Source organism: Condylura cristata, unplaced genomic scaffold (genome assembly GCF_000260355.1).
Source record: "Condylura cristata isolate star-nosed mole 26May11 unplaced genomic scaffold, ConCri1.0 scaffold00006, whole genome shotgun sequence".
NCBI classification, from domain to species: domain Eukaryota; kingdom Metazoa; phylum Chordata; class Mammalia; order Eulipotyphla; family Talpidae; genus Condylura; species Condylura cristata.
The window spans coordinates 25788081-25813817 of NW_004567107.1; the positions used below are offsets into that span (position 1 = coordinate 25788081).

The window sequence follows — 25737 nt, forward strand, 5'->3', positions numbered from 1 at the left end:
TACACTAGAAATAGTGGTGGTTCCTGGAGTCCCAGGGCCATTGCTTTGGTGATAGAATGAGGCCCGCTTGTGAAGTCCTAAGTGTTGTTGAGGTCCCTTCTAGCCTGGTGTCTGCCCCAGCTCTGCTGTGTGGCTGGTGAGCGTCTGGCGTGTGCATGGCCCATGAGCGCAGGCATTTGTGCACAGGGGAGGGGCTGCACAAGCAACCCCGACTGTACAGTAAGGAGGGGAAAGACTTGGGAGCTGTGTGGAGTTCTTCAAATGTGGTTTGACCTGATTTTTTTAAAAAACTCACACAACTTGTCGTGAGTGAGTGAAACTGCCTTTAGTCAGTGGGAAGAAAGCCAGACAGGATGTGAAATTTCCCTTCTTAGCCCCCCCGCCCTGTGATTTGTGAGCCGGTGTCTGTCCCCCTGACTAGCCTGTGGACTCCTGCGTGCTGTGTAGCTGTGTTTTGCCCTGTTCATGTCCCAGAGCCCGGCCCTCAGGGGACCTGCCTCAAAGTCAGGCCTGGGAGGTAAGTGGAAATGCAGACAGAATTGTAGGGCTCAAGGGAGGGAAGACTCCTTCTAACTGGGCTGGAAGAGTCTCAGGACAGTACCCCAGGGCTGAGGCAGTGATGACAATACACAGTGCCTGTCTGCTACTGGTATAGGCTCTGGGGTGGGCTCTGTCATCCTTACTCTGTAGATGTAGAGGCGGAAAGCCCATAGAGCCTGAGCAAGCGTCCCAAGGCAACACAGCCAGGATTTGAACTCAAATCTAACTCCAGGCACATGTTCTTGAGCACCATACCTTGGAGTCTAGGTGGGATTTGAATGTGCACCGAGGAGAGGATGGAGCACCCCGGGAAGCCACACCATAGGCAAAGACCAAGAGCAGGAGGAAGGTGGGGCTGGTGCCTCCTGGGGGGCAGGTACTTGAGGGGAGCACATTTGGAAGAAACATATTGCAAACAAACTGGAGGTGAGACAGGAAGTTCCTGAATGACATGGGCTCTGCTAGCAGGTGGCCCTTCACAGAGGCTGGAGGCCGGTAGACAAGAGAGAACTCAGCTCTTTCAGCACCTTGTTTGAATCCATTGTGTGAGTTATCAAAGGTGGCAGGACCTTTCTCCATGAAAAAAAAAAAAAAAAAATAGAGCATGCCCAGAGGGGTGGTGCTTAGAATTGGTTTTGCCCCCCAGCCCTAGACCAGTCCCTTCCTTTCTCTTTGGGTTTTCTTGGCTGTTTCTGCAAGGAGGAGTTGCATTAGTAAGTCATTTCTGGAGTCCTTTGAGCACAGTCCTTCCTTGGTGACCTTGGGCAGGTGACCCGACCCAGCTGCCCCGTGCCTCTTTTTTTTTTGTTTGTTTGTTTTGTTTTTGTTTTTTTCCCCGCCTGTAGAATGGGGATGATACAAGAATCTACTCCACAGGGCTGTTGGGAGCATGGAAGAACTGCGCCCCTGGCACGAGCCGCTCTCAGTATCTATTGTATTATTGTGGTACAGGTCCCATCCTTGCTCTGTGCAGTCTCTGACTGTCCCCGTGACTCAGTGGGAAGGAAGGGGGGGTCTGGGGCCCAGAGGCTCTCTGACCACCCGCAGAGCTTCAAGTCCAGGGATCCTGGGTTTGCCCTGTCTGCTGGAGCACTTTGCTCTGTAGACGTTGAGATCATCGCTGCCAGGGGCAGCCCAACCTCAGCCAAGCGCTTGCAACATCTCCAGGGCTCTGGGGGTTCCTTGTGCCCAAGTCTGCGTAGGCAGAGCTCCGGGCAGGCGGCACGTTTTGGCAGGTCCTTTGTGGTGTCATTGGTAAAGAGTTTCCTGTGGCTGTGCTTGTTAGGGCTGAGGAAATACAGTTTTTACAGTCCTCTTTTGTTCCTCCCAGATGCTAATAAGCTGTTTAAAATTTGGTCAAAATGCTGCTCCTCAAAAGAAAGGGAAGTGTTTTGGGAATCCTGTCCCTGTGTTAGTTGGGGGGCAGGGGTTACTGAGATTTGGCTTGGCGAGAAGGCCATGCCTTGAGTGTCAGAGTGTGCTGTGTGAATGTGACTGGCATTTATTTCTCCAGGGGCCTCATCCTGGAAGAGTGGGCAAGAGCTCAGAGGCATCCCAGGCTCTGGGAGAGAAGTTGGTGCCCACTTGTGTCTGCTGTAGGGGGAAAGCCCGTGGGCTGGGTGGGATTCCTCACCTCTTATTTCACTGTCAGACCTTGAGCGAATCACTTCCTCTAGGCTGAGTTGTTAGAGCCTGTGGTTATAGTGAAATAATAGTGGGATTACCTGTGCCTCTCTCCTGCTAGAGATCTGTGATTCTTAATTGTGACTACATAGTACACTAACCCTCAGGGGGGCTTTTAGAAAACACTGATGGGGACCTGACCTTGGGACCACTGAAGTCAGGAGTGGGGGCAGAGTTCAGGCTTTGGCGTATCGTGCAAGCTCCCCAAGTGATTCTTATGTGCAGTCATTTGAGAACCATGATCTAGAGTAGTGGTAGGTAAACTGTGGCCCTTGGGCCAGATTCAGCTGCTGCCTGTTTTTGTAAATAAAGTTTTATTGGCACACATCCATGCCCATTTGTTTAGTTAGTATATGGCTGCTTCAGAATTATAATGACAGTTGAGTTGACTGGTTGCCCCAGAGACCATGGTATGTCTAGCAAAAGTAAACCAAAATATTTACTATTTGACTTTTTACAGAAGAGCGCTGTGCTGACTTCTCCTGCTAGACTATCCCCCCCTTGTGGCAGACCTAGCCCACCGTGGGCTTTGTTGGTTTCCTGGATAGAAGTGGTTTGAGTCCGATTCACAGCACCCGGACCTTCAGATGCTGTTGAGGGAGGAGGCCCGAGCATGGCTTGGCGGAGCCCTCCCCTGCCCTAGTGACCCAGATCCTACCCTGGAGCCTCCAGTGCGAGCGCACACCCGCCTCCCACCCACCCGGCTGTGGGGAAATGAGCCAGTTGTCCTGCAAAGCAGCACCCTTCGGGCCTCAAAGCTGGGAAGGCTTGGGGGCTCCTTGTGGAAGTGAGAGAGAGGGGTGTGCTTTACCCTTAGACCAACCCCTTCCACATGGGCTCCCCATTCCTCTGTCTTTCGCTTTAGTACCATAAAAATCCCAAGAGGAGCTTAGTTTCCAGTGGCGAAGATTGATCCCTGCTGCTCCTGCTGACCACGTGCACAGCCAGGTCCTGGCTGGAGATCTCCGCGACAGGGAGCTCCTTACCTCCCCTTGTTCTATGTTAAACAGCTCTCTCTGATTAAACATCTTCGAACTGAGTTGAAGTCTTTTCTGATTAGTCTAAATCCTGTCCTCTGTGACCCCACAGAACAGATCTGCATTCTTTTCTGGCATTAACCACCCACATGCCCCCTGTATCTTCTCTACAACATAACCCACTTCTTGCTCTCTTCAGGTGTGACTCATAAGATGTGCAGTGTAGGCCCTTTATCATCCTGGTGGCGACTCTTAATTAAAGTGGAGGCCAAACCGAAGGTGATTCTCCAGGGGCTCTTGAATCTGTGCAGATTGGCGGAAGGCTGTCTCCTCCCTGCTGGTGGAAGTCATAAAGCCACAGAACTGTTGACATTGCTGCAGGCAGGCTGGCTTTGAGGGAATCGTGTTGAACTACATGAGCATAGCAGCATTTTTAACAGACATCCCAGGCACTGAGGCCCTGACTTCTTGCATGCCTACATCAAGTTATGACATTGCTTCTTCCTCCTGACACCTCCAGTCAGCTTTGCGGGGGCCCTAATAGACTCTCCAGAGGACTCTGTCCCTTCTTGGACTCACCCTCCCTCTCCCAACGCCCCCTCCTCCCCACCACGTGAAAGGCATGCACCCGGCCCCCTCACATGGCAGATGGGAAGCCTGGTTGTGAGAGAGCACTGCGGGCCCTGGGTTTATGATGTGGCTGGGCCAGGAACGAGGTTAATATTTTTAATGGCGAAGGGTGAGCCCCATTATTACCCCAGCTCATTAATCAATGGAAGAACCCGTTTTACCTGTTAGGTGCCCTTGGTGTGGGGAGTTCATGAATGGGAATCCAATTTTCTCTTTAAAACCCAAGCTACCTCTCCCCTTCTTAAATCCGGGAGGCGGTTCTGGGGAGGGTGTCGGTATTTTACAGCAGAATTTTCTGGGGTGGAAAAGGCTTTGGACTGCCTTCTGAGGGCCCTCCCTGCCTTACTCACCAAGCGGACTTGCCTGGCCGGGGGCGCAGGGCAAGCGGCAGGAGCTGGGCAGCCTGCCCAGAGCCTCCATAAGCCCAAGACGCTGGGACCGCGGTCACTCCAGTTACGAACCCAAGATGGGCCCACCTCTGTAGACCGGTCATCAACAGATGGACTGGATGAAAATGGAAGCAGGGAAGTGTAGCCAGACCAAGCATGTAGACCCAGATCCAGCCCTTTCAAAATGGCTGGTCAGCTGGGGTACGTGTCTCCAGGGAGTACATTCTTTTGTGGTATTGGGCTGACAGGATATCTACCTCCCCCCCCCCTTAGGTTGCCCAAATCACCTGGATTATCCCAAAAAAGGAGGCCTCGATGGGGTACCATAGAAGTAATGAGGTGCTCACTCTTAATCTTAGGAATTGTGCCTTAGAGCTCTGTCACAACTACCTCTGGGCCATGAGGGCTCCTAGGGACTTCCTGCTGGTCTCCTGCCGCCCCCCACCCCCCAACTCTGTGCTTCCTCCTCTCCACAGGGAACATCTCCCCTCCCTCTGGCCTTAACGGTAGGTGTGGGTACTTGTTTGTTTTTTTCTTTTCTTTGCGTCCAGCAGGGCTTACCCTAGCACGATGAAAAATGAACCAATTCTATCATAATGTTCCCTCTCATTTTACAGTGAGAACAGTAAGACTTACTTGACAGTCATCTCTGAAAAGAACAACAACTTGCTGTGTGCTGGACGCTGTCCAAGTACTAACGCTTGTCAGTGAAGCAGGGGCCGACATTCAGGTTCACCTTGGAGCTCTCAGTGCCCACCGCCACCATCCCCCCATCCCATGCTAAGTGAGGCTTCCACCTGCAGGGGCTTGGGGGTGGGGGCAGGGCCCTGGGCCTCTCTATTGCTTCTCAGGGGCTGTGGACATTGGAACAGCACTGTGGCTATACTGCTTTTGGGGCTGGGCTTGGGGGGAAAAAGGGGAAGAGGCAGGAATCCCCAGGCTTAAGGATGAGGCCAGTAGAAGAAGGAAGGAGGTTCCTGCCAGAAGCCCAGCGCACAGAGTCCGCTGCAGGCGGAAGTGGCTGTTTCCCCAGGTGTGGCCTGGGCAGGTTGCAGGTGTGTTCCAGTTACAGGGCAGCGAGGAAGAGGAAGGGAGACTTCCAGCACCCAGCTGACTAAGGGAGTGTCAGGGCCGGCCCTTGCCTGGGGTTGGCACAGCCGAGCCAAATTGGCAGTGCTTCCCCTTCTTCCTTTCAAGCCTCCTGTTGCTGTCGGGAAGGATCCCAGGATGTTAGAAACTGCTCAGCGGGGCATGGGTGGCATAGAAGAAGCAGATTTGGGCCAGAGGTCCGTCCAGATCAAAACCTATACTTGTGTAAATTACTAAACCTTGGGGGAATTAGTAAACCTCTCCGAGCTTCAGTGTTCTCATCAGGAAATGAAGAATTCGGGAGATGAGACAAGACACTGTGTGTAGCGGTGGTCAGGTGCTGGCACCTAGGCGCTCCCTTCGTCATCAGGGTCAACTCGCAGGCCGCTGGAGGGCCTGTGCTAAGGTTCCCAGGTGGTGGCCCCACAGCACTCTAGTCTCTGGGGGTCGGTCGTTACGTGTCATGTCTGGCAGAGGTGTGGAGGAAGGAAGCAGAGGGGGGCTGCGGATGTCTTGTGATGGCCACCTTATCAGCGAGGGGCCAATCACTTGATTTACACAGCAGCAGCAGATCAAAGTTTGCTCTTTTGAAATTGATAAGTCTGGGATTCTGTTCAAGATACCTTTGCCTCTGTTTAAGGTTAGAATGTTTCCGGTAGCAGCTGATTTATGACCTTCCATTTAGAAGGGGATTTTATACTGTGCATTAATAAATAAGGGCTGTTGCATACCTGATTCATGAGGCTGCTGTCAAGTGCCACGTCAGGGATTCACAGAGGCAGGTCCTCAGGGTGGTCCAGAATGTGCCCTTGGAGTGGGAGGGGCCCCGGAGCAGGAGAGGGATGAGCAGTTGGCGGTGCCCGTCAGAGCTGGATGTATGTCAGACCACTGAAAGTCAAAGGAGGCTTGTTTTTTGTTTTTTTGGGTTTTTTTAAATAATGTTGCCCTGATCATGTGGCCCAGTGCTTTCCCTCAAAGCATGACAATCACCATTGAAATTAGAAAAATGAAAATGTAGGGCTATTTTTTTGTGGCCTATATTTGTTAAGGACTGTGCTTTTAAAATATTGGTGCGAACAATGGTAGAGGTTTCCTTTTGCTGTTGTGATCTGACTTTCCCCTCTGTTTTGTAACTACAGTGATCCATGAAATCCAGATTTCTGGCCCTGAGGACTCACTTTACCCTTCCCATTTTACAGAGGGGGAAACTGAGGTCCAGACAGAGAATGTGACTTGGCTGAAGGTGCCCAGTCAAGAGAGGATTCAAAAGGAGACTGGAGTTTGGGTGCTGAGTTTGGGTGCTGAGCTCTCTGTAGTAACTTTTGGATGTGGAAGACCAGCAGGATCAGCTCCATAATTTGTGCGCCCAAATCAGTGGAGAACAGGAATGTACAGGGACCTTCACTTAGATGTTACAAACAACAGCATAGTGGACAACCAAGCACTGAAGCCCGGTCAGGGGCCTGTGTGACCACATATCCATGAAGCAGTCCTGGCGCCATACAAGTCAGACTCGCTGAAGTCCTGTAATTCCTTTCCATTCTCCACTTAGAGCATTTCCTCTGTTCTTCGTGGCCTTTCGTAAGGAAGCTTGAAGTTAGAGTCAGAAGCCAGGGGGTGACACCTCTCCCACCCTGCAGGAAGCGGGCATGGCAGATGGTGTTATTTCCGGCTTGTTCTGCTCTCTCCCTGCAAAGCTGCTGGCTCTGATGGCCCCATATCTCAGAGGAGGGAGATTGCACATTTTTGAGGGCCTGGGGCCACCTGTCACAGTTGCCCGGGTTAGGCCTGCATTTGCTCTCTAAAGGGATTGGCAGCTGGTGCAAGAGCAAGCCTAGGCTGAGCAGATAACAGGATTGATGTAACTGGCCAGGGTTCACTATCCATGGCTGCCGGTCACTGCCCTCACTGGACTTTGCTTACCCCACTCCCTATTTTAAAAAAGATTTTTTTTTAATTTATGCATACAAGAGCTGGGATGTAGGCCAGTCTGGGAGGTGAAAGGATACTCTCACCAGAGACAGTGGGGAGCAGAACAGGCAGATCTACTGAAATACAATGCTGAGGGGAGCAGCAGGCGAGACAGGAGAGGTCTGCCGCGCCATGAGGGTCAGCTCTGTTTTATCCAGCTCTACTGTGAAGTCAGATGTGTACACTCTGCCACAACAGTGGGCTGGGACAAAGGGCTCTAGTCTGCCCCAAACCCATCAGGGCCTCCCTGATGGCGCAGGGGTTAAGTCTCAGCATTATCAATCTATTGGCAGCCACTGCAGCGCGAGTTCCATCCCCGGCCAAGGAGCTGACCCACATAACACAGCAGACCGCTCCTGTCTCCCCTGCTGCTACCCTCAGCAGTGTATTTCAGTGGATCTGTATGTTCTGCTCCCCACTCTGTCTCTGGTGAATCCTCCAGCCCCTGCACCTCTGGCCTATGCCCCAATTCTTGTATGCATACATAACTAAATTTCTTTAAAAAAAATAAAAAGAGAAGGTGAAGGTTGGAATTGGACTGCTTGTGATGAACAGAATGTGTAACTATGTACAGGTGTTGATTTATAATGATGGCTTCCCAAAGCATATATAGGATTATATTGCAATGCTACTTCAATAAAAAAAAATTTTTAAGTGAATCAACATTTATTGAGCACCCACTATGAAATCGAATCTTATGGGGAACCCTCAAATATGATGGTGATAATTATGGCCAATGCTGCATGGCCGCATTAAACAAGCAGTGACTTTTGGGGAAGGGTGGCAATTGACCATGTGGGTCCCCTCCCTGGCCGGGGATGGAACTCACGCTGCAGTGGCTGCCAAAAGCTTGATAGCGCTGAGACTTAACCCCTGTGCCATCAGGGAGGCCCTCCCTGATTTTTTTGGCTTGGGGCAGACTAGAGCCCTTTGTCCCTGCCCACTGGCTGTGGTAGAGTGGACACATCTGACTTCACGGTAGAGCTGGAAAAAACAGAGCTGGTCTCCTCTTCTAACAGCTCAGCCGCCAACAGGGGGAGACCGCCTGGCTGTCCCCGGTTCTGCATGGGGCACCCGTGTCTGGTTTTTAAAGGCTCCATAGCCCTCAGGAAAGGTCTTTGGTTTCAAGGCTTTGCCATTCTGCTTTACATACTTTTCCTGTGAGCACATGGAGTTGTTTTGACGGTACAGAGCCTCCTGTTACCGTGAGAAAGCCTCACAGGCATACCCTTTCCTTCTTGGGATGGGAGCAGTGACTGGGCCATCCTATCAGGAACAGAAAAGTGACTCAGATTCAGCTATCTGCAACCCATGTTGAAGCAGACAGCTATAGATACATAGGTCACCAACTGACTTGGGTTCTCCTGCCGTTGGGATTTGGTAGGAATCCAGTTTGGTCACCCAGCTAATGAGGTTTCTGCTCCTGGATGTCCAGGTGGCCTCTGCAAGACCTGTCCCCTCTGCAGCTGCAGCTTCCTCCTCCAGAGGAAGAGGCACTCCTCCCTTGTGCTGCTGGAGGAGTTAAGTTGAGAGGAGTTGAGATGATCATTGCACCTGACATTTATCGAGCACTTTCAAGCAACCACTATTATTGGCTCATTCAGTGTCAGCCGTTGTCACTTTGTGGATGAGGAAGCTTAGGCACAGAGCAGTAAGTGCCTCAGTGCCCGTGTCCCTGCTCCTGATGATACGTTCTCTTACCTTTCCAGCTCTGCTTGTCCCGGGGAAAGAAGGAAACCTTGCCCCGGTGTGACCTTGAGAGCATTTTATAAGCAGTGGCCCCAAGCCCCAGGAGGAGCACTTGAGCAGAAGCTTGGGAGAAAAAAAATCAGTGTGGGAAGGTGGGGAGAAGTTGATGGGTTTGCAAGAGAGCTAAAGGAGGCTCAGCAGGGGACCCTCATACACTAAGCTTGGCCTGTGGCCTGTCTCCACAGGAACCTGTCTGCCTGTCTGCAGGAACAGGTCTTTGTAAGTCTTTGTGAGGGGCACTTAACAGCAACTTTTTCTGATGGGTGGGTGTGGGGGGTATGCCCTAAAAACTGAGATCAGTTGCCACACAGGTATTACACAAACAAGGGGAACCCGAGGAGTTAGGAAATGTGGGTCTGGTCACCTGCTTCTGCATCTTCACTGCCCTCAGGACCTCCTGTTCCCCCATGGAGTCATAGTTTCAGACTATAGGTAGCTCTATATGTTGAGGTTTCAGGTGAAATTTCCTTTGTGCAAGTCACATACATACAGATTGGAAATTCATTGCACTAGGCTGAAACCCTCTGGATCAGAACATCTTTCAAGGCCCTAGCAGCTCTAACTGCAAATATAATGACTCTGCAGACCCCCGGTGCTTCAGGAGGGACACACTGAAGTCTCTCTATCTATAGGCCCTGATTGACAGCAATTAAGAAATTCTAGGATTCAGCTATTTCTGAGTTCAAAATAGAACCTCCCACTGCTTGAGAGATGCCGAAAAGCCGGTTCCTACCACTTAACAGCAAGGTTTTGGGGTAAACAGGGCCGGGTTGGGCTCCACTCCAGCAGCCTCCCACCCAGGACCCACAGCCTTCTCCACAGGGGTTCATCTGAAGGAAGGTGTGTGTGTGAGAGAGAGAGAGGGAAAAAAAGAGAGAAAGAGAGGGGCTGGGCGAGAGGCTGGGCAAGCTGGGCCTGAGGAGCTGACAGAGGCTGTAATTTGGAATGCATTTTTCCTAACAAGTTGGAGCCTGTAGGTGTCTAGGCAAGCAGCTGTGTCCGTGGGAGGGGCAGGACTGGAAAGACCAGTGGAGACCACTTGAAACATCCCTCGTCTCCTGACATGTGGGGCACGCAACTGGCTGGTCTGTTGTGAGCTCCCACGTTCTGCACAAAGACGATGGCAGCCGGGCTGACTGAGGACGAAGCTGAAGCAGTGGCAACTATCCCAAGTGACTGAATGTGATCACCCTACAATCAGAGGCTCAGAGCAGAGCAGTTGACTTCCATGAGTGAAAGAGGTGCCTTAAATTTTGAGGTGTCTGGCTGCACCCGACCTCAGGAGCTGGGAACCATGACTCTAAGCCGGTGTGGAGAAGTGCCCTCCCTCCGTCTGATTTCCAGGAGTTACGGCCGAATGCGTGAATGTAGTTAATTAATCTTCCCCAAATTAATTCCCTTGTCAGAAATGATTTATTGGTGTGTCTGTAAGGAGAGTTGGTCTGTGATGGTCAAAGTTGAGGCCAGGGAAAGGCAACCGAACAGGGGGTGTCTGTTCATGTCTCAGCGTGAAACATTCACTCAGCCCCCCGCGTGGGGTCAACAGCTGGGCTCTGTGGGCCCCTCCGAACCGGCACACAGGACCATCAACCAGAAACACACGTCTGCCTCCCAGCCCACAGGCCACTTGGCTGAGGGTCCCCACAATCCTCTCCCTCTTGGCCAGGTGCCTTGATGAGGAGGAACATCCTACCCGAAGCAGACGGGGGTTGGGGTGGGTGGGTGGGGGAGGATCATTCACAAGCATTCTTATTCTTGTTTTTGTGGTTGAGAAATATGACAGCTGTTGTCAGGCCTAATTGCAGCCAATTTTCCCTGTGTAATCACTGGGGCCTTGACTGGGGTTTCGTCTTTGTCTCCTCTTCCCCACTGGCTTTCCAGCTTCTCGTGGACAGAGACCACAGCACCTGGCTGGGCACCCAGCAGGTGCCACCATAACCTTTTCTTTGTAAACTGCTGACAGGTCCCCAAGTCATCTCATCCTTGACTCTCCTCACAGCATCCTTGTGAAGCTGAGAAAGGTTCTGCCCCAGAGACAGGTTGCCCAGAGTTACCCAGCGCAGGTGCAGTAGAGCCCCTCTGAAAGCCCCTTCCCTGCGCCATCCCCAGCGAGCCATGTCCTTTCTGCTCTGCATTTGCACTGCTCCGGCAGCTGCTGCAGCCCAGCTGACATTGGTCAGCCTTGGGGCTTTGAAAACCTAGCCTGCTTTGGTCACGCTGGGCCTTGGGCAAACGCCCACCCACCGAAGCATTCCTGAAAGCTAAGTTCTGCCATGAGGCCGCCGACTGGGCTCAGAAGACAACACAGGCAGGCAGGCGGTGTCCGTCAGCTGACCTGCATCCAAGGCCTGTGCCCACCTCACACCCTCTGCTCACACCCCCAACCCCCAACCTGCAGGCTCCCTGCTGCCAGGTGCCATCTTTTGTGAGATGCTCTTCCTGACTCACAGAGCTGGCTTCTGGGTAGTTGCTGAGTCCGTGCAGAACATCTGTCCACTAGTCTCTTCCCCAGGCAGGCCCCACATCATTTAAAGCCCTCTCCAGAACCCCCAACCCCTGTTCCCTGAGTGCCCCTCTCTTGGTCAGCACAGCAACATAGCCTCTGTGCTAGGCCACCAGGCCTGCGTTGCCGTGGGGCCCACAGGAAGGCGAGGACCCCAGCCTGCCAGCTGCTTGACGGGGGACGGCAGCATGCAGCCTCCTGGCCACCGCTGCTCCTTTCCCCACACACTTTGGGTCATCCCCAGGAAGCCCTCCCGACGCCCAGTCAGGAATAAGGCTGGATTACCTCTGCTCCAGAGGATGGGGTGTTCCTGGGTCTTAAGCTATCAAGCACCCTGCCGGTCTTCCTCTCACAGTGCCCCCAGCACAGTGGAATGAGAGGCCAGACACAACCAAGTGACCCTCTGCCTCGTGACATTGCCCCACACCCCGCATTCATAGAAAGCAGTTCCTTGGCACCGGTGTTTCCTCCAGGGTACCTGACCATTTTGTGAAGGACTGACTGAAGCAGCGAGCTATAGAGCAGAGGGGTTTAGGCCAGATTTCTGGAGGGCAGACCCCTCGTGTTCATTTCCTTCTTCCTATTCTGGCCAAGAGGGCTCCGGGAGCAGCACGAGAGAACTGAGAGTGTGTCGGGGGCTAGGTCCCCAGGCGAATAATGCCTGTTGAGTTAGGATAAGCCAGCGCCTCTTAGTCCAGCCCCCACCTCCTCCCTGTAGAAAAAAAGCATGCATGTGTCTCGTCTTGCCTGTTCTTGAAAGTGACTCGAACACAGGGGGCTTAAGCTGACCTCAGGGTCTGTCTGAGATAGATGCCCAACACTGTGGGTGTATACAAATGTGGACGGAGCCATAACCTCCTCAGTTATCAGATTCCTCAAGAGATTGAGGTCCCCAAAACTGTTACAGGGCATCTTAATGGCAAATTGACAAGGAAATAGTTAGACTGGGACCATGTAGAACATTCCAAAGTGGAGCAGCTCGCTCTGGAGTAGAGCAGAAAGAACTCATGGGCCTGGAAAGGACCCAGGAGCACATGGGGTACCGCCTCCTCACTTTCCTGGGAGAGGAGAGCAGCACTGAGTGGGGAGAGTCATGTTGCCTCATCCAGCAGGTGGCTGAGCTGGGGCAGCCCTGGTGCTGCCGGTTCCCAGAGACACCAGAGCGCGTGGGAGGCCCATGGAGGTGCCTGTGGTGGGCCACTGGGGACGTTATGGATCCCCGCCCCAGAAGGGGGCGGCTGCTCCCACTCTTATCCCTCCCTTGTGGCGGGTTTGAAAGACGTTAGCAGCGATGCCCTTTGCAAATTCTCAGTGACTGTTCTCCATGGTCCCTCCAGCCCTTTGCCAGAGCCAGGGGGTCACCCTGGAGAGCAGCGAGAGTCCGGTGAACTTGCCCTGGAAGGATCTCTGCTCTTGAGCAGAGAGTTTTGCCCAAAGTGCGGGCCCAGCTCCCCTCGTGGGCCAGGGCAGGGTCTTGCCTGCAGAACCCTACACAGGCCCTGTTGCCCAATCTGGGGCCAACCCTCAGGATTGCTCGGAGGATGCCATTAGCTCCGCGTCTTAAATTCTGGAGATGGACCAAGACATGTTAGGTCATCTCTTCTTCCAGTTGACCCCCAGAGAAGGAAGCAAGAGAACTGCATTTACCTAGGCCTCTTGCTTCACTTTAGAGAACAGGGCTGAGAAATACCTGGGAAAAGTAAAAGTCCAGAGAAGTATCTGGAGGCTGGTGGGGGGCGTGCTGGCTATAGCAAACTATTTCCCAAACTTTCCTGATAAGAATCATCTGGGTTGCTTATTAAATAGAGTATTTGGGGCTAGGAATCTGTCTCGTTTTAACATGCGTTCCAGGCCATTCCTGTCTTCAAGCAAGTTTGGGAAACAGCTTATCTATCTACTGTACCAAAATTAGCCTGTGAGGAGGGTATTTAAAAAGTTTGCATATGTTAATAAGTTTTTCTTGTTTAAAAAATGTGATAATGCTACAGACAGATCTTCTTTGATTCTTTTAACCACCCAACCCTAGTCTCTCCTCCCTCCCTGGAAGGGGGGTTCAGTTCGAGGCTTTTCTTTATATTAAATAGAAATAGAGGTTTGTTTCATTTTTTTTATAAATTGGTGTGTTATGGTTATCATTCTACAACTCGTTTGTGTTCCATTCAAGACTATGTTGTGGAGAACAATGTTGGCACATCAGAGCATTTGCCCTCCTTTTAACCTGCTGCATAATATTCCACAACACAGAGCTGGCACAGTTTACCTCACAATTCCACAGCTGACATTCAGCAGTTGAGCACAGTTCTCATCACTGCTTGGCTAATGAGCATCTTTGTCCATGTTTCGGTACACATTTAGGAATAAACACTGAAACTGAAAGCACTGCACCAATCCATGTACATTTTTGGATTCTAAGAGACTTTGTCAAAAGCTGTCCTTCAAAGCAACTGTCAATTTATATTTGCACCGAGAGCTTGTGGAGAGGACCCAGTTCCCCACACAGCTCAGCCACCTCAGGAAGCCCTGGTACGCTCACTGGTGCCTGTGGAACTGTGGCTCGGGAGGGGCAGGGGGAACACCCCTCACTCCAGTACTCCCCTTTGGGGTAAACAGGAACACTGCTTCCTATCATAATGCTAAATCCCCAAGATTAAAAAACAAAATCTGAGTCTCAGACTGTTGGTGGCGAAGGACTGAGTTCCACTCAGCAGAGTATATAACAGAAAGGAGCCCTATGGAGCCCATAGCACCTCCACCCCACCCCAACCCACCCCACCCAGCTCCCAGACCTTGGAGAGGGAGTGGGCACGGTGGAATGCCAGAATCCTCAGGGCTGCAGTGGATCCTGTGCAAATCAAGGGAAGTGTGTAGCACATCTCCCAGAGCCCCCCAGTTTTACTATGTGAGTGTGAAAGTTTTTTAGGGATCCTGGACTGACCTGCATTCTTTAGTTTTGCTCCAAAGCCTGTGTGGGTTTAGCCACAGCTGGGCTCCTTTGGCAGAAATGGACAAGTTCACCTATCCCAGGAGGCCAGGAACCGAAAGGTGCCTGCTGAGTTGGGGGCCACCCTGTGTGTGGCACCCTGTGCGCGCGCGCACACACACACACACACACACACACAACTCCATGGTGAAGTGGTAGGACTGGCCAGGGTGTGTTCCTCTGGATCTGCACTTCCCTTCCTAACTGTGAGCAGGCCGCATGAAGGACCATACCCTGTCAAGTCTTCACCAATCCAAAGTGAGAGTCAAGGAAAGCTTGTGTGGCAGCTGGCCTGGCCTGCAGAGCGGTTCCGAATGGCTCCATTTGGTCTGGTTGTTCAATTCCATTTGAGGAACTTGTCCGATGACTGCAGCCTTCTAAACCAAAGCAGAAGCAACTCCATCAGGAACACAAAGCCCATAGCTGCGAATATACATTTCCTTTCTTTTAATGCAGAAAAGCCATGATCTTCACTCAACCCCCCCCTTGGCCTGCTCAGCTGGGTGATGTGGACCGTGGTCACACTGCCCAGTGCTTGTGGCTGGGCCCGTGGTGCTTTGTTGGTTAACTGCCCACTCAATTCCCCTGACACCTGGTTAAATTTTTACTCCCAAAACTAGGACGTGATTTTGCAAAAGGTCAGACAGCTCAGTGAGTGTTTGCTGAGTTTCAGGTTGCTGAAACCTCAAATTCCCTCCCCTCCATCAACCTCACTTTGAAGTTTGAAAGCAAATTGATTAAATATACGTTTTAGGAACCTTCCGATTTGCTTCTTAAACTAACAGAATCTAAACTTTTTTTTTTTTAAACGGAAGGATTTTCAACTGTCAGCAGGTATAACTGGAACCATATGTCAGCAGAGACCAGAGGCTTTTCCTGATTTTAGGATTTGTAGATTCTTATTGAAACGGAAGTAAGCAGGGCAGGCAGTTGGGGGCCCCGTCACAGCCCGAGCTCAGATCTCATTTTAATTAGAAAATACAGATAGCGCCTGCTGAATCGAAGCCCTTCCAGAGCTCCCGTCCCAGGGTGAACAAAGATTTGCTTCATATCCTGCAAGCCTCCGTGTTTGCAAATCTCTGAACACTTCAGAGAGGAGCTGGAATGTTGATTTCTAGATTATGGAGCCTGCAGCCTTCTCTCTTCCTGCCCCACCCCACCCCAACTAAACCATCCCCCTCCCTGAATGATTTTTGGGGAAATATATTTGCTCCCTTCCACATTGCAAAATAGATGGGGGAAATTGGTGTTGAGAAAAGACAGTAATGAAGGCCAGGACAAGAGGAACGAGATTAGATGTCATCCACAACAGGTTCATCATTTTCTCCGTTTGGACTTCCATTCCCTTGAACTCTCCTGCACAAAACCTTCCACCAGATCGTGGCGTCTGAGCTGTTCTGTTTGACAGTGGTTCACGTGTATAATTTTCTCCCTAATGCGTTCTGCAAATGGTAGAGTAGAACTATCAAATGAAAGACATCTCCCGGCCCAGCTCTCCCCCACCCCCATCTTCGCCCTGCCTGGTGTCATTTGAGCTCAGTGAGTCTCAAGAAAGGCCGCGATTACAATGTCAGCATCTGGAAGCTCCCGCGGGGACTCAGATCCTGACCCTCAGCTGCGGCTGCCAAGGCTGTGAGGCAGCAGTGGGCCGGACGCATGCTCGGATGGTGGGCACCCACCTTGGGCCTTTCAACGATAGGCTTGCTCTTGTTTGGGGGAGCGGTGACCTGTGTTCTATCCCGCCCACCATGCCCCTGCCAGCCCACCCCCGCCACACGCCACTGGCGGGGCTGCTGCCTGCAGTCTCTCCGGGACATGGCTCCCCGGCGCCCAGGTCACTCACCCACCCTGCCAGGCTGCTGCCACAAGCGTCCATTTACCGGACAGACAAAGGGGGGATTTTCCCTTCCCCTGGGTTTATGGGCCCCTCAAATGCCTTACATTCCAGGAGCTGGGGAAAGAGAGGAGGCTCCTGTGGTTTCTAATTAAACCCACAATTTAAATAACAATTCCTGCAACCCCAAGGGTTGAGGGAAATGCTAATTTGCCCCCTCCTGGGAGAGGCAGCTGGGTGGCCTGGCTCGGAGTCTTGTGGATTTGCCCTTTGCCAGATGTGTGGCCCAAGGGGCCCTGGATGTTGTGGTGGAGCTCAGATGCGCGCAAGGGGAGCAGGGTTCCTGCCCGTCCCTTCTGGTAAATGCGCCTTTCTTGAAGGTTAGGAGAAGGTGCCATGTTTATTCATCCTCCTGGAAGTTTCACCCTCTCCAAGGAAAATGTAGAATTTGTCTCTGAACTGTGGGAAATCCCAGATTCTCGTGTCCTTCCTACCCCTGCAGTCCACCTCCAGTCAGCTCGCTCTCTTTTTGTTGTGGAACTTCTCTCTTGGCAGAAGGCTGGGCTATTTTCTGGAATACAGGCAAGTGAGGGAGTCAGGAAGGGCCTGGGAGGTGGAAGATCTGTCAGAGGGTCTGGGTGAGCCCCAGCCCTCCCTCGACCCATTTCTCTGTTGGAGAACAGCCGCTTCCAAAGCCCCTTCTGACCTGAGCCGCCTTTGTGTTCTCCTTGGGCCCGTCTGGAGCCACAGTCATCTTTGTAGTGCGTTGATCTCACCGAATTGTTGCCTGATGACCCAAGGCATGGTTGTGTTCCAGATTGGAGAAAATGGAAAGCTGAACGTAATTATTTCTAGACAGGTTCTTCTGCGCTACAGCCAGCTTCTGGAGCATGTCAGCATTTCTAGGCCTTCTGCCTCCTCCTTTCCAGCTTGCTTCCAATTCTGTTCCATTAAAGTGAGCAGCTCACTTGTCCTGAAGACGCCCCCCCCCCCCCAGTTCCCACCTCGGCACCTCCACCTGGGCGTCCTGTTCTCTGTTGTCACTTCTCTAGCTTGGAGTGGCCAAGCTACACGCAGGGGCTCAGAGGGCCCCCGAGTATGGTCCATTTGTTAACCCCATAAGAATTGGTGTTCCCTGAGGGTGGGCACCAGCTCTGCTTCCTGTCTCCTCGTCCTCCACTTTGCTCACCTAGCACAAGCTCAGTTTGTTTGTCAGAGCAAAGCCTGACTGTGAACACAAGTGAGGCAGAAAAGCTAAAGGTTGACTCACACCCCTGCCATCTTCCTCCCTGCAGGTGACCATCGCAGATGACTACTCAGATCCCTTTGATGCCAAGAATGATCTCAAGAGCAAATCGGGAAAGGGGGAGAGTGCCGGCTACATGGAGCCCTACGAGGCCCAGAGGATCATGACAGGTAAGCCAAGAGGCTGGCATAGGTTCCACAACTCAGCAGGGAGGTGGAAATGGCACTCCTGGGCACACACCCCTCCCCGTTGGCCTCAGCAGAGAAGGTTTGTGCTTCCAGTGTGGTGATTTGGGCAGCACTCTGGTAAATCTTCACCAGTTGGTGAATTCATGTTTCTGCTACACCAGAGAATCTGGCAGAGACCAGTGAACATCCAGATACCAGGGTACTGAGTACAGTTAACTAAAATAGGGACTAAGGAGTAAATGAGGTGCCAAAGGAGTTCTATCAGGAATTTCTGACTGAAGAAAGAGCATTTGAGATAGACAACTTGAAGCTTCCTAGCAGCCAAGGCAATACAAGAAGCAGGCTGAGTCACTTCGCTTTCATTACCTCTTGGAAGGGGTAATCATTAAGGACAGAATCAGCTCTGACTGCATACTCAGACATCTGTGTTTTGGGGCTGGAAGCAGCATAAAGAGCGTTGCTCTTTGCACAGGACTTTCCTTCTTTGGCTGTTTACCTGGATGACAAAACCTACACAAAGCAACTGTGTGAGGCCCAGAAGAATGTTAATAGGTGTACAGTATTCTTGTGACCTCTTTTCACCATGGTAATGCTTGGAGCAGCTTTAAGGAGTGAGTGGTAATGCTGGACAGACTTCCTGCATGGGCAGGGTAGTGGGGAGATGATAAATGCCGGAGGACACCCCTTCTGTGAGTCCTCCTGACTCAGGAGACCTGGTTCAGAGATAAAGGAGCAACTGTATGGTTGGTGCCCTCTGACCTGGAACCAACCAGGGACCTGGCACAGGTATGGGGTGCTGCAGGGTGCAGGAGGGTTCCCACGCCTGGGGCCACCCCGGATTTTGCGATCTAGTAAATGTACGCCTTGTCTGTCTTGGGTTTGGGGATATAGATGCAACCTTCTATGATCCTCTTCTGTACTTGTTTATTCACTTTTAAACTTATTAGTTAAAGTAGACCAGGCATATAACGTCTAATTTTAGGAATACAACATAATGATTCAGTATCTGTGACTATTGTGGAAATGATCACCACAATAAAGCTAATCCAATACCACACATAGTTACAATTGTGTTTTCTTGTGATGAAAATATTTATGATCTGCTCTTCTAGCATCTTTCAAAAATGCAATGCAGGGTTATTTAGTTATTTTAGATTTATTCATTTATCCTTACAGAACTGGGGTGCAGGCCAGAGGTGGGGGTGAGAGGATTCACCAGAGACAGAGTGAGGAGCAGAATAGGCAGACTGATGAAGTACACTGCCGAGGGGAGCAGCGGGCGGGTCAGGAGAGGTCTGCCTCACCGTGTGGGTCGCCTCCCTGGCCGGGGATCAAACTGTGCTGCGGTGGCTTCAGAGAGCTTCAGAGTGCGGTGCTTTAACCCGCTGCTCCACCAGGGAGAGCACACAATGCAGGATTATTAATTGTAGTTTAGGCCCACGCCGTACATTTTATCTCTAAGACTTACTGATTTCATAACTGGAACTATATACTTTTGACCCCTTCACTCATTTCACCACCTCAGCCTCTGGCAGCATCAGTGTTCTCTGTCTATGAGCTTGGTTTGATTTATTACTGGGATTTTTTTTTCCCAGTCCACACACAAGTGCCATCACATAAGGTATCTTTTTCTGACTCACTTTGCAAAGCCCACTCATGTTGTGGCAGATGACAAGATTCTGTTATTTTTTATAACTGAATAATATTCCTTCATGTACATGCACGCAGGGAAGCACATCACAGCTTCTTCATACTTTTATTCACTGATGGGCACTTAGCTGCTTCCACGTCTGCTGAGGCTCTCTTATTATTTATTTGGTTTTCTGTCTTTGAGCACTTTCTAGATTCCTCTTGAATCAGAAGAAGTAGCATTTACATTACTAAGTACTTAGTGTGCACTGGGCCTGTGCTGAACTTTAGTTCAGAGGACTGTGGTGGCCACGCGGATTGAAAGAATCTGGTGTGAGTCCAGGCCCTGCTGCAGGACCCTGCGTCATGTTGCCCCTGTTCATGGAATGCAGTTTCTTTGGCCATCAATGTGGACGCCAGAATGCCTGGCCATTTTGTGAAGGGCCGAGTGAAGCAGGGAGCTGTTGACCTGAGAGACCAGAGGGACTTAGGCCAAATTCCTGGCCTCATGTTCATCCCCTCTTCCTAACCTGGCAAAGCAGCTTCTGGAATGAGTAAGAAAGAATTGAAATTTGGTTTGGGACTAGGCTTCCCAGGGAAGGCAAACTGCTTTCCTCCAGCCACCCAAAAAATGGGCCTACTGGTAGGGACTGTAATTCAGGGCTCCCCCTCCACATCCAACCCCTCCACCGGGGTGGGTGAAAGGCAGGCTCTGCAGGAGTGGGGTGCAGCTCTTGGGGCAAGCAGTGGGAGCTGTGGCCTTGCAGCTCAGCCAGACTTGCATTCAGCAGGCGTGGTATTTATAGGAGTGACTTTGGGATACTGGCATATCCCAGATGTCAAAGGATCTTTGGGGTCATGCAACCCCAACAGCCTCATTTACAGATAGGGAGATTGAGGCTAGGGAGAGATGACGTTGCTCATGGCCACCCGGCAAGCTGGTGGCAGAATGGCCAGTGTGGCTTGTGCTTTGCAGCAGTCTTTGGAGCGCAGCACTGAAAGAGGGTTGGGTGCTGGGCTGATCAGGACAGGAGGAAATGATGAAAGCCAGCTGAGACTGGTGCCCCTGCCAAGCACTCTACCAGGCCCTTTGATATGCCCACCTGTTAAACCTCACGATGTCCTTTCAAAGGAGGAGTTGCTTCATTGCTTCATTGGACAGGTGAGGGAAATGGGGTAAGTCACCTCCCTGAGATCACACACAGAAATGAGAGTTTTAAGACCTGCATCCCCCAAACATAGGCTCAGGCCACTGGAGGAGGCTCACAAGGGGTAGGTTGAGAAAACATTCTGGGAGCCTCAACTGTGGAGCCTGTACCACTGGCTGTTGTCTTTGCATCACAGCCAGAGTCCCTCCTGGGTGCTGCTTTGGATGTCAGCATTGAATAGTCATCCCGCTGTGTAGAATTGTCCTGTGGGACTTGGACTCTTTAGTGAGGCACACCCATGGCGCCAGGTCCAAGGCAGGATGGTTTGAGTTAATCGAGAACTGTTGTGGTCCTGTGCATTCTCTCCAAGGAAGGAGCATGCTTGTATTTGCAGCTCTGTGCTGTCTTCCTAGTGAGCAGGCTGTGCCCAAATTTACCCAGTTTTTGTTTCTAAGACAACAGGTGACTGAATGGGATATTTGCTGCTTATATGGCCTTGGTACAGACAGCCCTTGACATGGACATCTTTGTGGTGTCGCAACAGTGCCTGATGCCAGGGACATGGCCTGGGGTGAGCCAGCACCATGTAAAGGTTGCAGGAAACAGCTCCCTGAGCTGATGTGAGGCTCCTGAGGGAAGGAGAAAGTGAAGGAATAGAGGTTTGTGCTGGTGGTGAGAGTGAGCTGGGCTTGAGTAGCACGGAAAAGATCTCGTTCAACCTTTTACGGTGACCTGTTTTTGATGATGTAATATTTTATATGTGTGTGCACATAACTTCTAGGAACAAGGCAGGCATCACTGTAAGAATGATGCTGTGGGGAAGAGCAAGAACTTTGCTGGAGGGAAGAGCATGCCCTTTCACCCTAAGACAGTGTCTCTGCTGGTGGCTGGAGGCAAGCAGATCTGACCTGGCCACTTGCCACCTGCTTGTTCTCTGGGCCCCAAGGTCCTCCTGCAAAGCAGTAGCCTCAGAACAGGGAGTTAATAGTGTTTTCAGCTGCAAACTCTTTGACCTTGGACAGTACATTCTATGCCTGTGTTTTTACCTGTCTGTGGAATGCTGGGTCCGAGAAAGCACCAGCAAGAGTGGAGACAGCTGTCAATGCTCTCATGCTTGTTTACAGCAGTTGAGGTGAATTCTTGCTGGATCTTCACCATCACCCTTTGAAATGTAGGTGCCCATTTTGCCAGTGGAAACATTGTCTCAGGGAAGTTATGGAACTAGCCCAAGGCAACCCAGCTGGAGCTGACAGCCAGGGCCTTGTTTTAATCACATGTCAGACATCAGTCTCTCTCCCTCTGTGTGCCTCAACTTAACCCTCTCCACACACCCCACTTTGCCTCCCATGGGTCTTAGTCCTGGAGGTTCAGCCCACACCCTAGGTGCCCACGAATACTCCGGCCTCCTTTCTTCTCCGATGCCTCCTTATCCCAACAGTGGCTCCGGACCGAGGTGCCTCCTTAAAAGCCTTGGATTCTGTGGGACCCAGCAGAAAAGGCTATTGAGCCAGTTAAAGCTTTCCTTTCTGTGGAAAGGGAAACTGAGGCTAATAAGCATCTTCCTCCTTTTCAGGTTTAAAAAAGAAAGAAAAACTGATTCAACCACTTCCTGTGAAACCGACTTAGGCGACTTAGGCGTTGTGAGCTCCCTGTCTCTAGAACCCCAGCAGAGGGAGGACAGCCCTGCTGGGAAAGGACATGAGATAGTTAAGCATCAGCACTCTGAGGTCTCCATCACCTTGATCTCACTGTGCTCTGCCTCTTCCTCAGACACCCAGAATCAGGGCCCCCAAGACGAGCACCTGAGACCAGTTCTGAAGATACAGGCTAGGGCTTCCTCTCTCAGTGCCGTACAGCAGCCGCCAGCTCTTCAGCCCTATTCCCCTCTTCACCTTGTTTGAGGTCACTTTCTGGCCTTTCCTGTGTCATCTGGGCCTCAGTTTCCTCATGTGTAAAATGAGGAAAAGAGCATTTCTGGGTTTCCTTCACACCACAGTGTCTGTGTGATGGGTGCTCTCCCACCCGCTTCGAGTCAGTAGTCAGGCTGCCACCTTCCCAAGCCCAGCTGGCAGCCCTCCCCTAATGGACCTGGGCCTCGAGGTCTTGGATGCATGGGGACCCGCTGTCAGAGTTGGGAGGGTGCTGGGCTCGAATTCAGGCCATTTGGGTATCCAGATGGGCCACTGAGGGCCACAGGACCCTCGTAAAACAGACCGCCAACACTGGGGTGAGCCTGGGGTGAAAGAACAAGGTTTGTGCATGTGCGAGATGTTGTTTCTGGGAGTCAGAGGGCTGTCCCACGAGGGAGAGAGCTGGGTCTGACCGTCCAGGCACAGGGAAGAGCTTAAGCAAAGGCAAGGGCATGTTGGAGAGGAGTGTCGGGAGATGAGGCTTTTGATAGGATAATGATAGAAGAGCTCGTGGGCAAGAGCTTGTCAAGATTGATTGGATCGTGAGTCCTTGTTAGCCTAAAGGCTCAGAATATTTCTCAACTGGAATCCTTCCTCCCAGGCCTCCAGCCCCAGGGATTCTCAAAGGTGCCCAAGGTAGTGGTGGCGGCGGTGTGGCGGGAGGACCTTGTGCCAGGCCCTGCTTCCAGCACTTTCCACAATTAATCTCCATGAGGAGCATGTGTAGGTATTTAACAGCCCCCCCCCACCCCCCATTTTATCCGATAGAGACAAAACCAGGAAAAGCAAAGCTCTCACAACCCTTGCCTCCAGCCCAAACTTCTCACATCCCATCCTGTACTCACAGGAGGTTTTCAGAAGTAACTGGAAGTCATACCTGGAAAATTTAGCATTTCTCGGGCCTTCTTTTTAGATGTGACTTCCCCACCCCTCAACATTCCTTGTAAAATTGTTCAGAGTGTCATCTCACAGGATGAATCATGTAAGCATTAATTGAAAGCATTTTCATATAAATTTTAATATGTAAGCAATTACACATTAAAAAGTCCTTAGCATGTTTTTATTATTAAATCAACTTTATAGCATAATAAGAAGAAATTAAAAGAAAGCCATTTCATACAGAGCCCTGCAGTCCTGACTGGGCCCTTTTCCTTACTCACAAATTGCCTTCTGCCCTTTTAACTCCATGTGCCAGAGGCATTTTCTGTGCGACTCTGAAGGCCAGAAGAGACGTCTTTTTGTATCTTCTCCTCCTCTGACATGACTCCTCGAGCAGCAGTGTGATTCTGAGAGAAGGGTGATGTGTGCACTGTTAATTCTCTTTGTTCCAGTTGCAACCTTTTCCAGGAGAAAGCAGCCAGGAACTGTGGCGCGTTGTGTTGCTCTGCTCTGCTCTGCCCCGGTGTGCTGTGTGATCTGGGACAGGTTGCTTTTCCTCTCTGGACCTCCATTTGCCATTCTAGAAAGTCAATTTTGCCTCCTTAGCTAGGTACCCCAAAGATCTGTATAAACATTTTGGGTCTCCCTTTGGTCACTTCGGGCTTGCCCAGCTTTAGATTGCACCCCCTCCTGTCCTGCCCCACCTGCCTCCCCCAGACCCCCCAGGCAGGTCTTTCCCGGTGGTGAGGAAGAACTGGCTCTCCCAGGAACTGGCACACTTCCCTCTTTGCTGCCAGGACTGGGAGCTGTGGGGCCGTACCCCCAGACAGTCAGGCCAGAGGCCCTTCCTGGATCAGTTGCTCCTGAGTTCCAGAATAAATGTCCTAAAGGCCAACATACTCTTCGCAGGGAAGGGGCCTCTGATTCATCTCTGGGTGTCAGGAAGGCACGCCTTCTGAGCTCTCCATTCTCTTCTGATCACCACCACATGCTCTTTGATTGGAGGCTCTTTGACTGAAGGCGACTGGAGGTGGCATGGTGTCGTCCCTCCCCTCTCCCCCTCCTCCTGGTAATTGGGGAATTAAAGGGTCCTCCTCTCCAGTGACCTGAGCCCAGGACCTTCCCAGCTCCACGATGCCTGCCCAGAACATCTGCACCCTAGCTTTTGTTCCATCTGGCTTGCTTCACACACCTCTGCTCCCAAACCATGCCTACCCCCTCTCCCCCGCGCCAGTGTGGTGGTCCTTTCCCGAAGTTGTCACAGGTCAGTCCCCGCATGGTCACAGCTTTTCACCCTGCTGAGGAATGTCAGGACGGAACTGTCATCTCTTGAAGTGCTTTTGATCTGGCATCCTCTTTCTACTTGAGGCCCAGAGAGGGGTGTGAGATGGCCGCGGTCACACAGCACTTCTAACCCAGGGCTTCTCGTTTTGAAAGCTGTGCTCACTGCCTCCTGCCTGACCGGCAGCAGGCTTGGTCAGGGACGGTGCACAGTTCCCTGGCTGGTCTATCATTTACCAGAACGCCTTACCTACCAGACAGGAAGGAGATAATCAAGTGTAAATAGATTTTGTATTAGTCACCCGATGACTTTCCTGTTCTTGAGAAACAGCATGGCTCACACACCCAGCCTGGTGCTGCTCACCTGCTAAGTTCCAGGCCCCAGGAAGCAGGCAGGGAGCCTGACACCTAGGTTTCCATGGTGACCAGTGGGCTCACCCTGGTAGTCGCTTCCTATTTTCACTACAAACACCTCTCTTTCTTTGACCCTTGATAAGAGCATGTCCAACTTTTCCTGAAAGTTGCCACAGGACTTGAGGAGGCCAAGGGAAACTGACAGTATTGACTGCTTGCCTGCGGGGACCAGATGCCAGCCCCTGCTCTCCTGGTGCTCCTGTCACATGGGGCAGGTTGACAGGGACCCAAACAAGCACTGATGTCCTTGTATAAAGCAGGCCAAGAAAGAGTGGCGAGAGAACAGAGGAAAGGGAGGCATGGCCTCCTGAGGACCCATGTGGGCCGCAGTCGGGGTAGCATTGAGCAAGACCCTTGAGGTCTTGACTTGAAATGGCCTTCCCAGCAAGCGCCACTTATTTTACATTTCCACACATCCCACCCCCGCTCTGCTTGTTTATGCTGCTTGATACTGACTAATCTTTAGCAAACTATATATGGTACTCACACTTTTACCTTGTTCACAGTCTAACTACCCCTCAGATGTGGGCTTCCCAAGGCAGAAAGGTCTGCTGTGTTCCCGTCTGGAAGTAGCACTTGCACAAAGAAGGCACTCAGTAAATAGCTGTTGAGTTCACAAGGGTCTAATTAACTCTAGTGACCCAGGGAAGGTCAGCGGACATGCTGGATACCGCTTCAGGGGCCCAGCAACCCCCCC

General features: G+C 51.5%; 1 protein-coding gene across 1 annotated transcript in view; it reads left to right on the forward strand.

Annotated features, from left to right (window-relative positions):
- Window positions 1–25737, forward strand: part of SHB (Src homology 2 domain containing adaptor protein B) — a 120186-nt gene that overhangs the window by 27583 nt on the left and 66866 nt on the right. The window contains exon 2 of the mRNA XM_004677498.2: window positions 17641–17761. Within this exon, the coding sequence (XP_004677555.1) occupies window positions 17641–17761 (121 nt within the window). The remainder of the gene's footprint in view (window positions 1–17640; window positions 17762–25737) is intronic.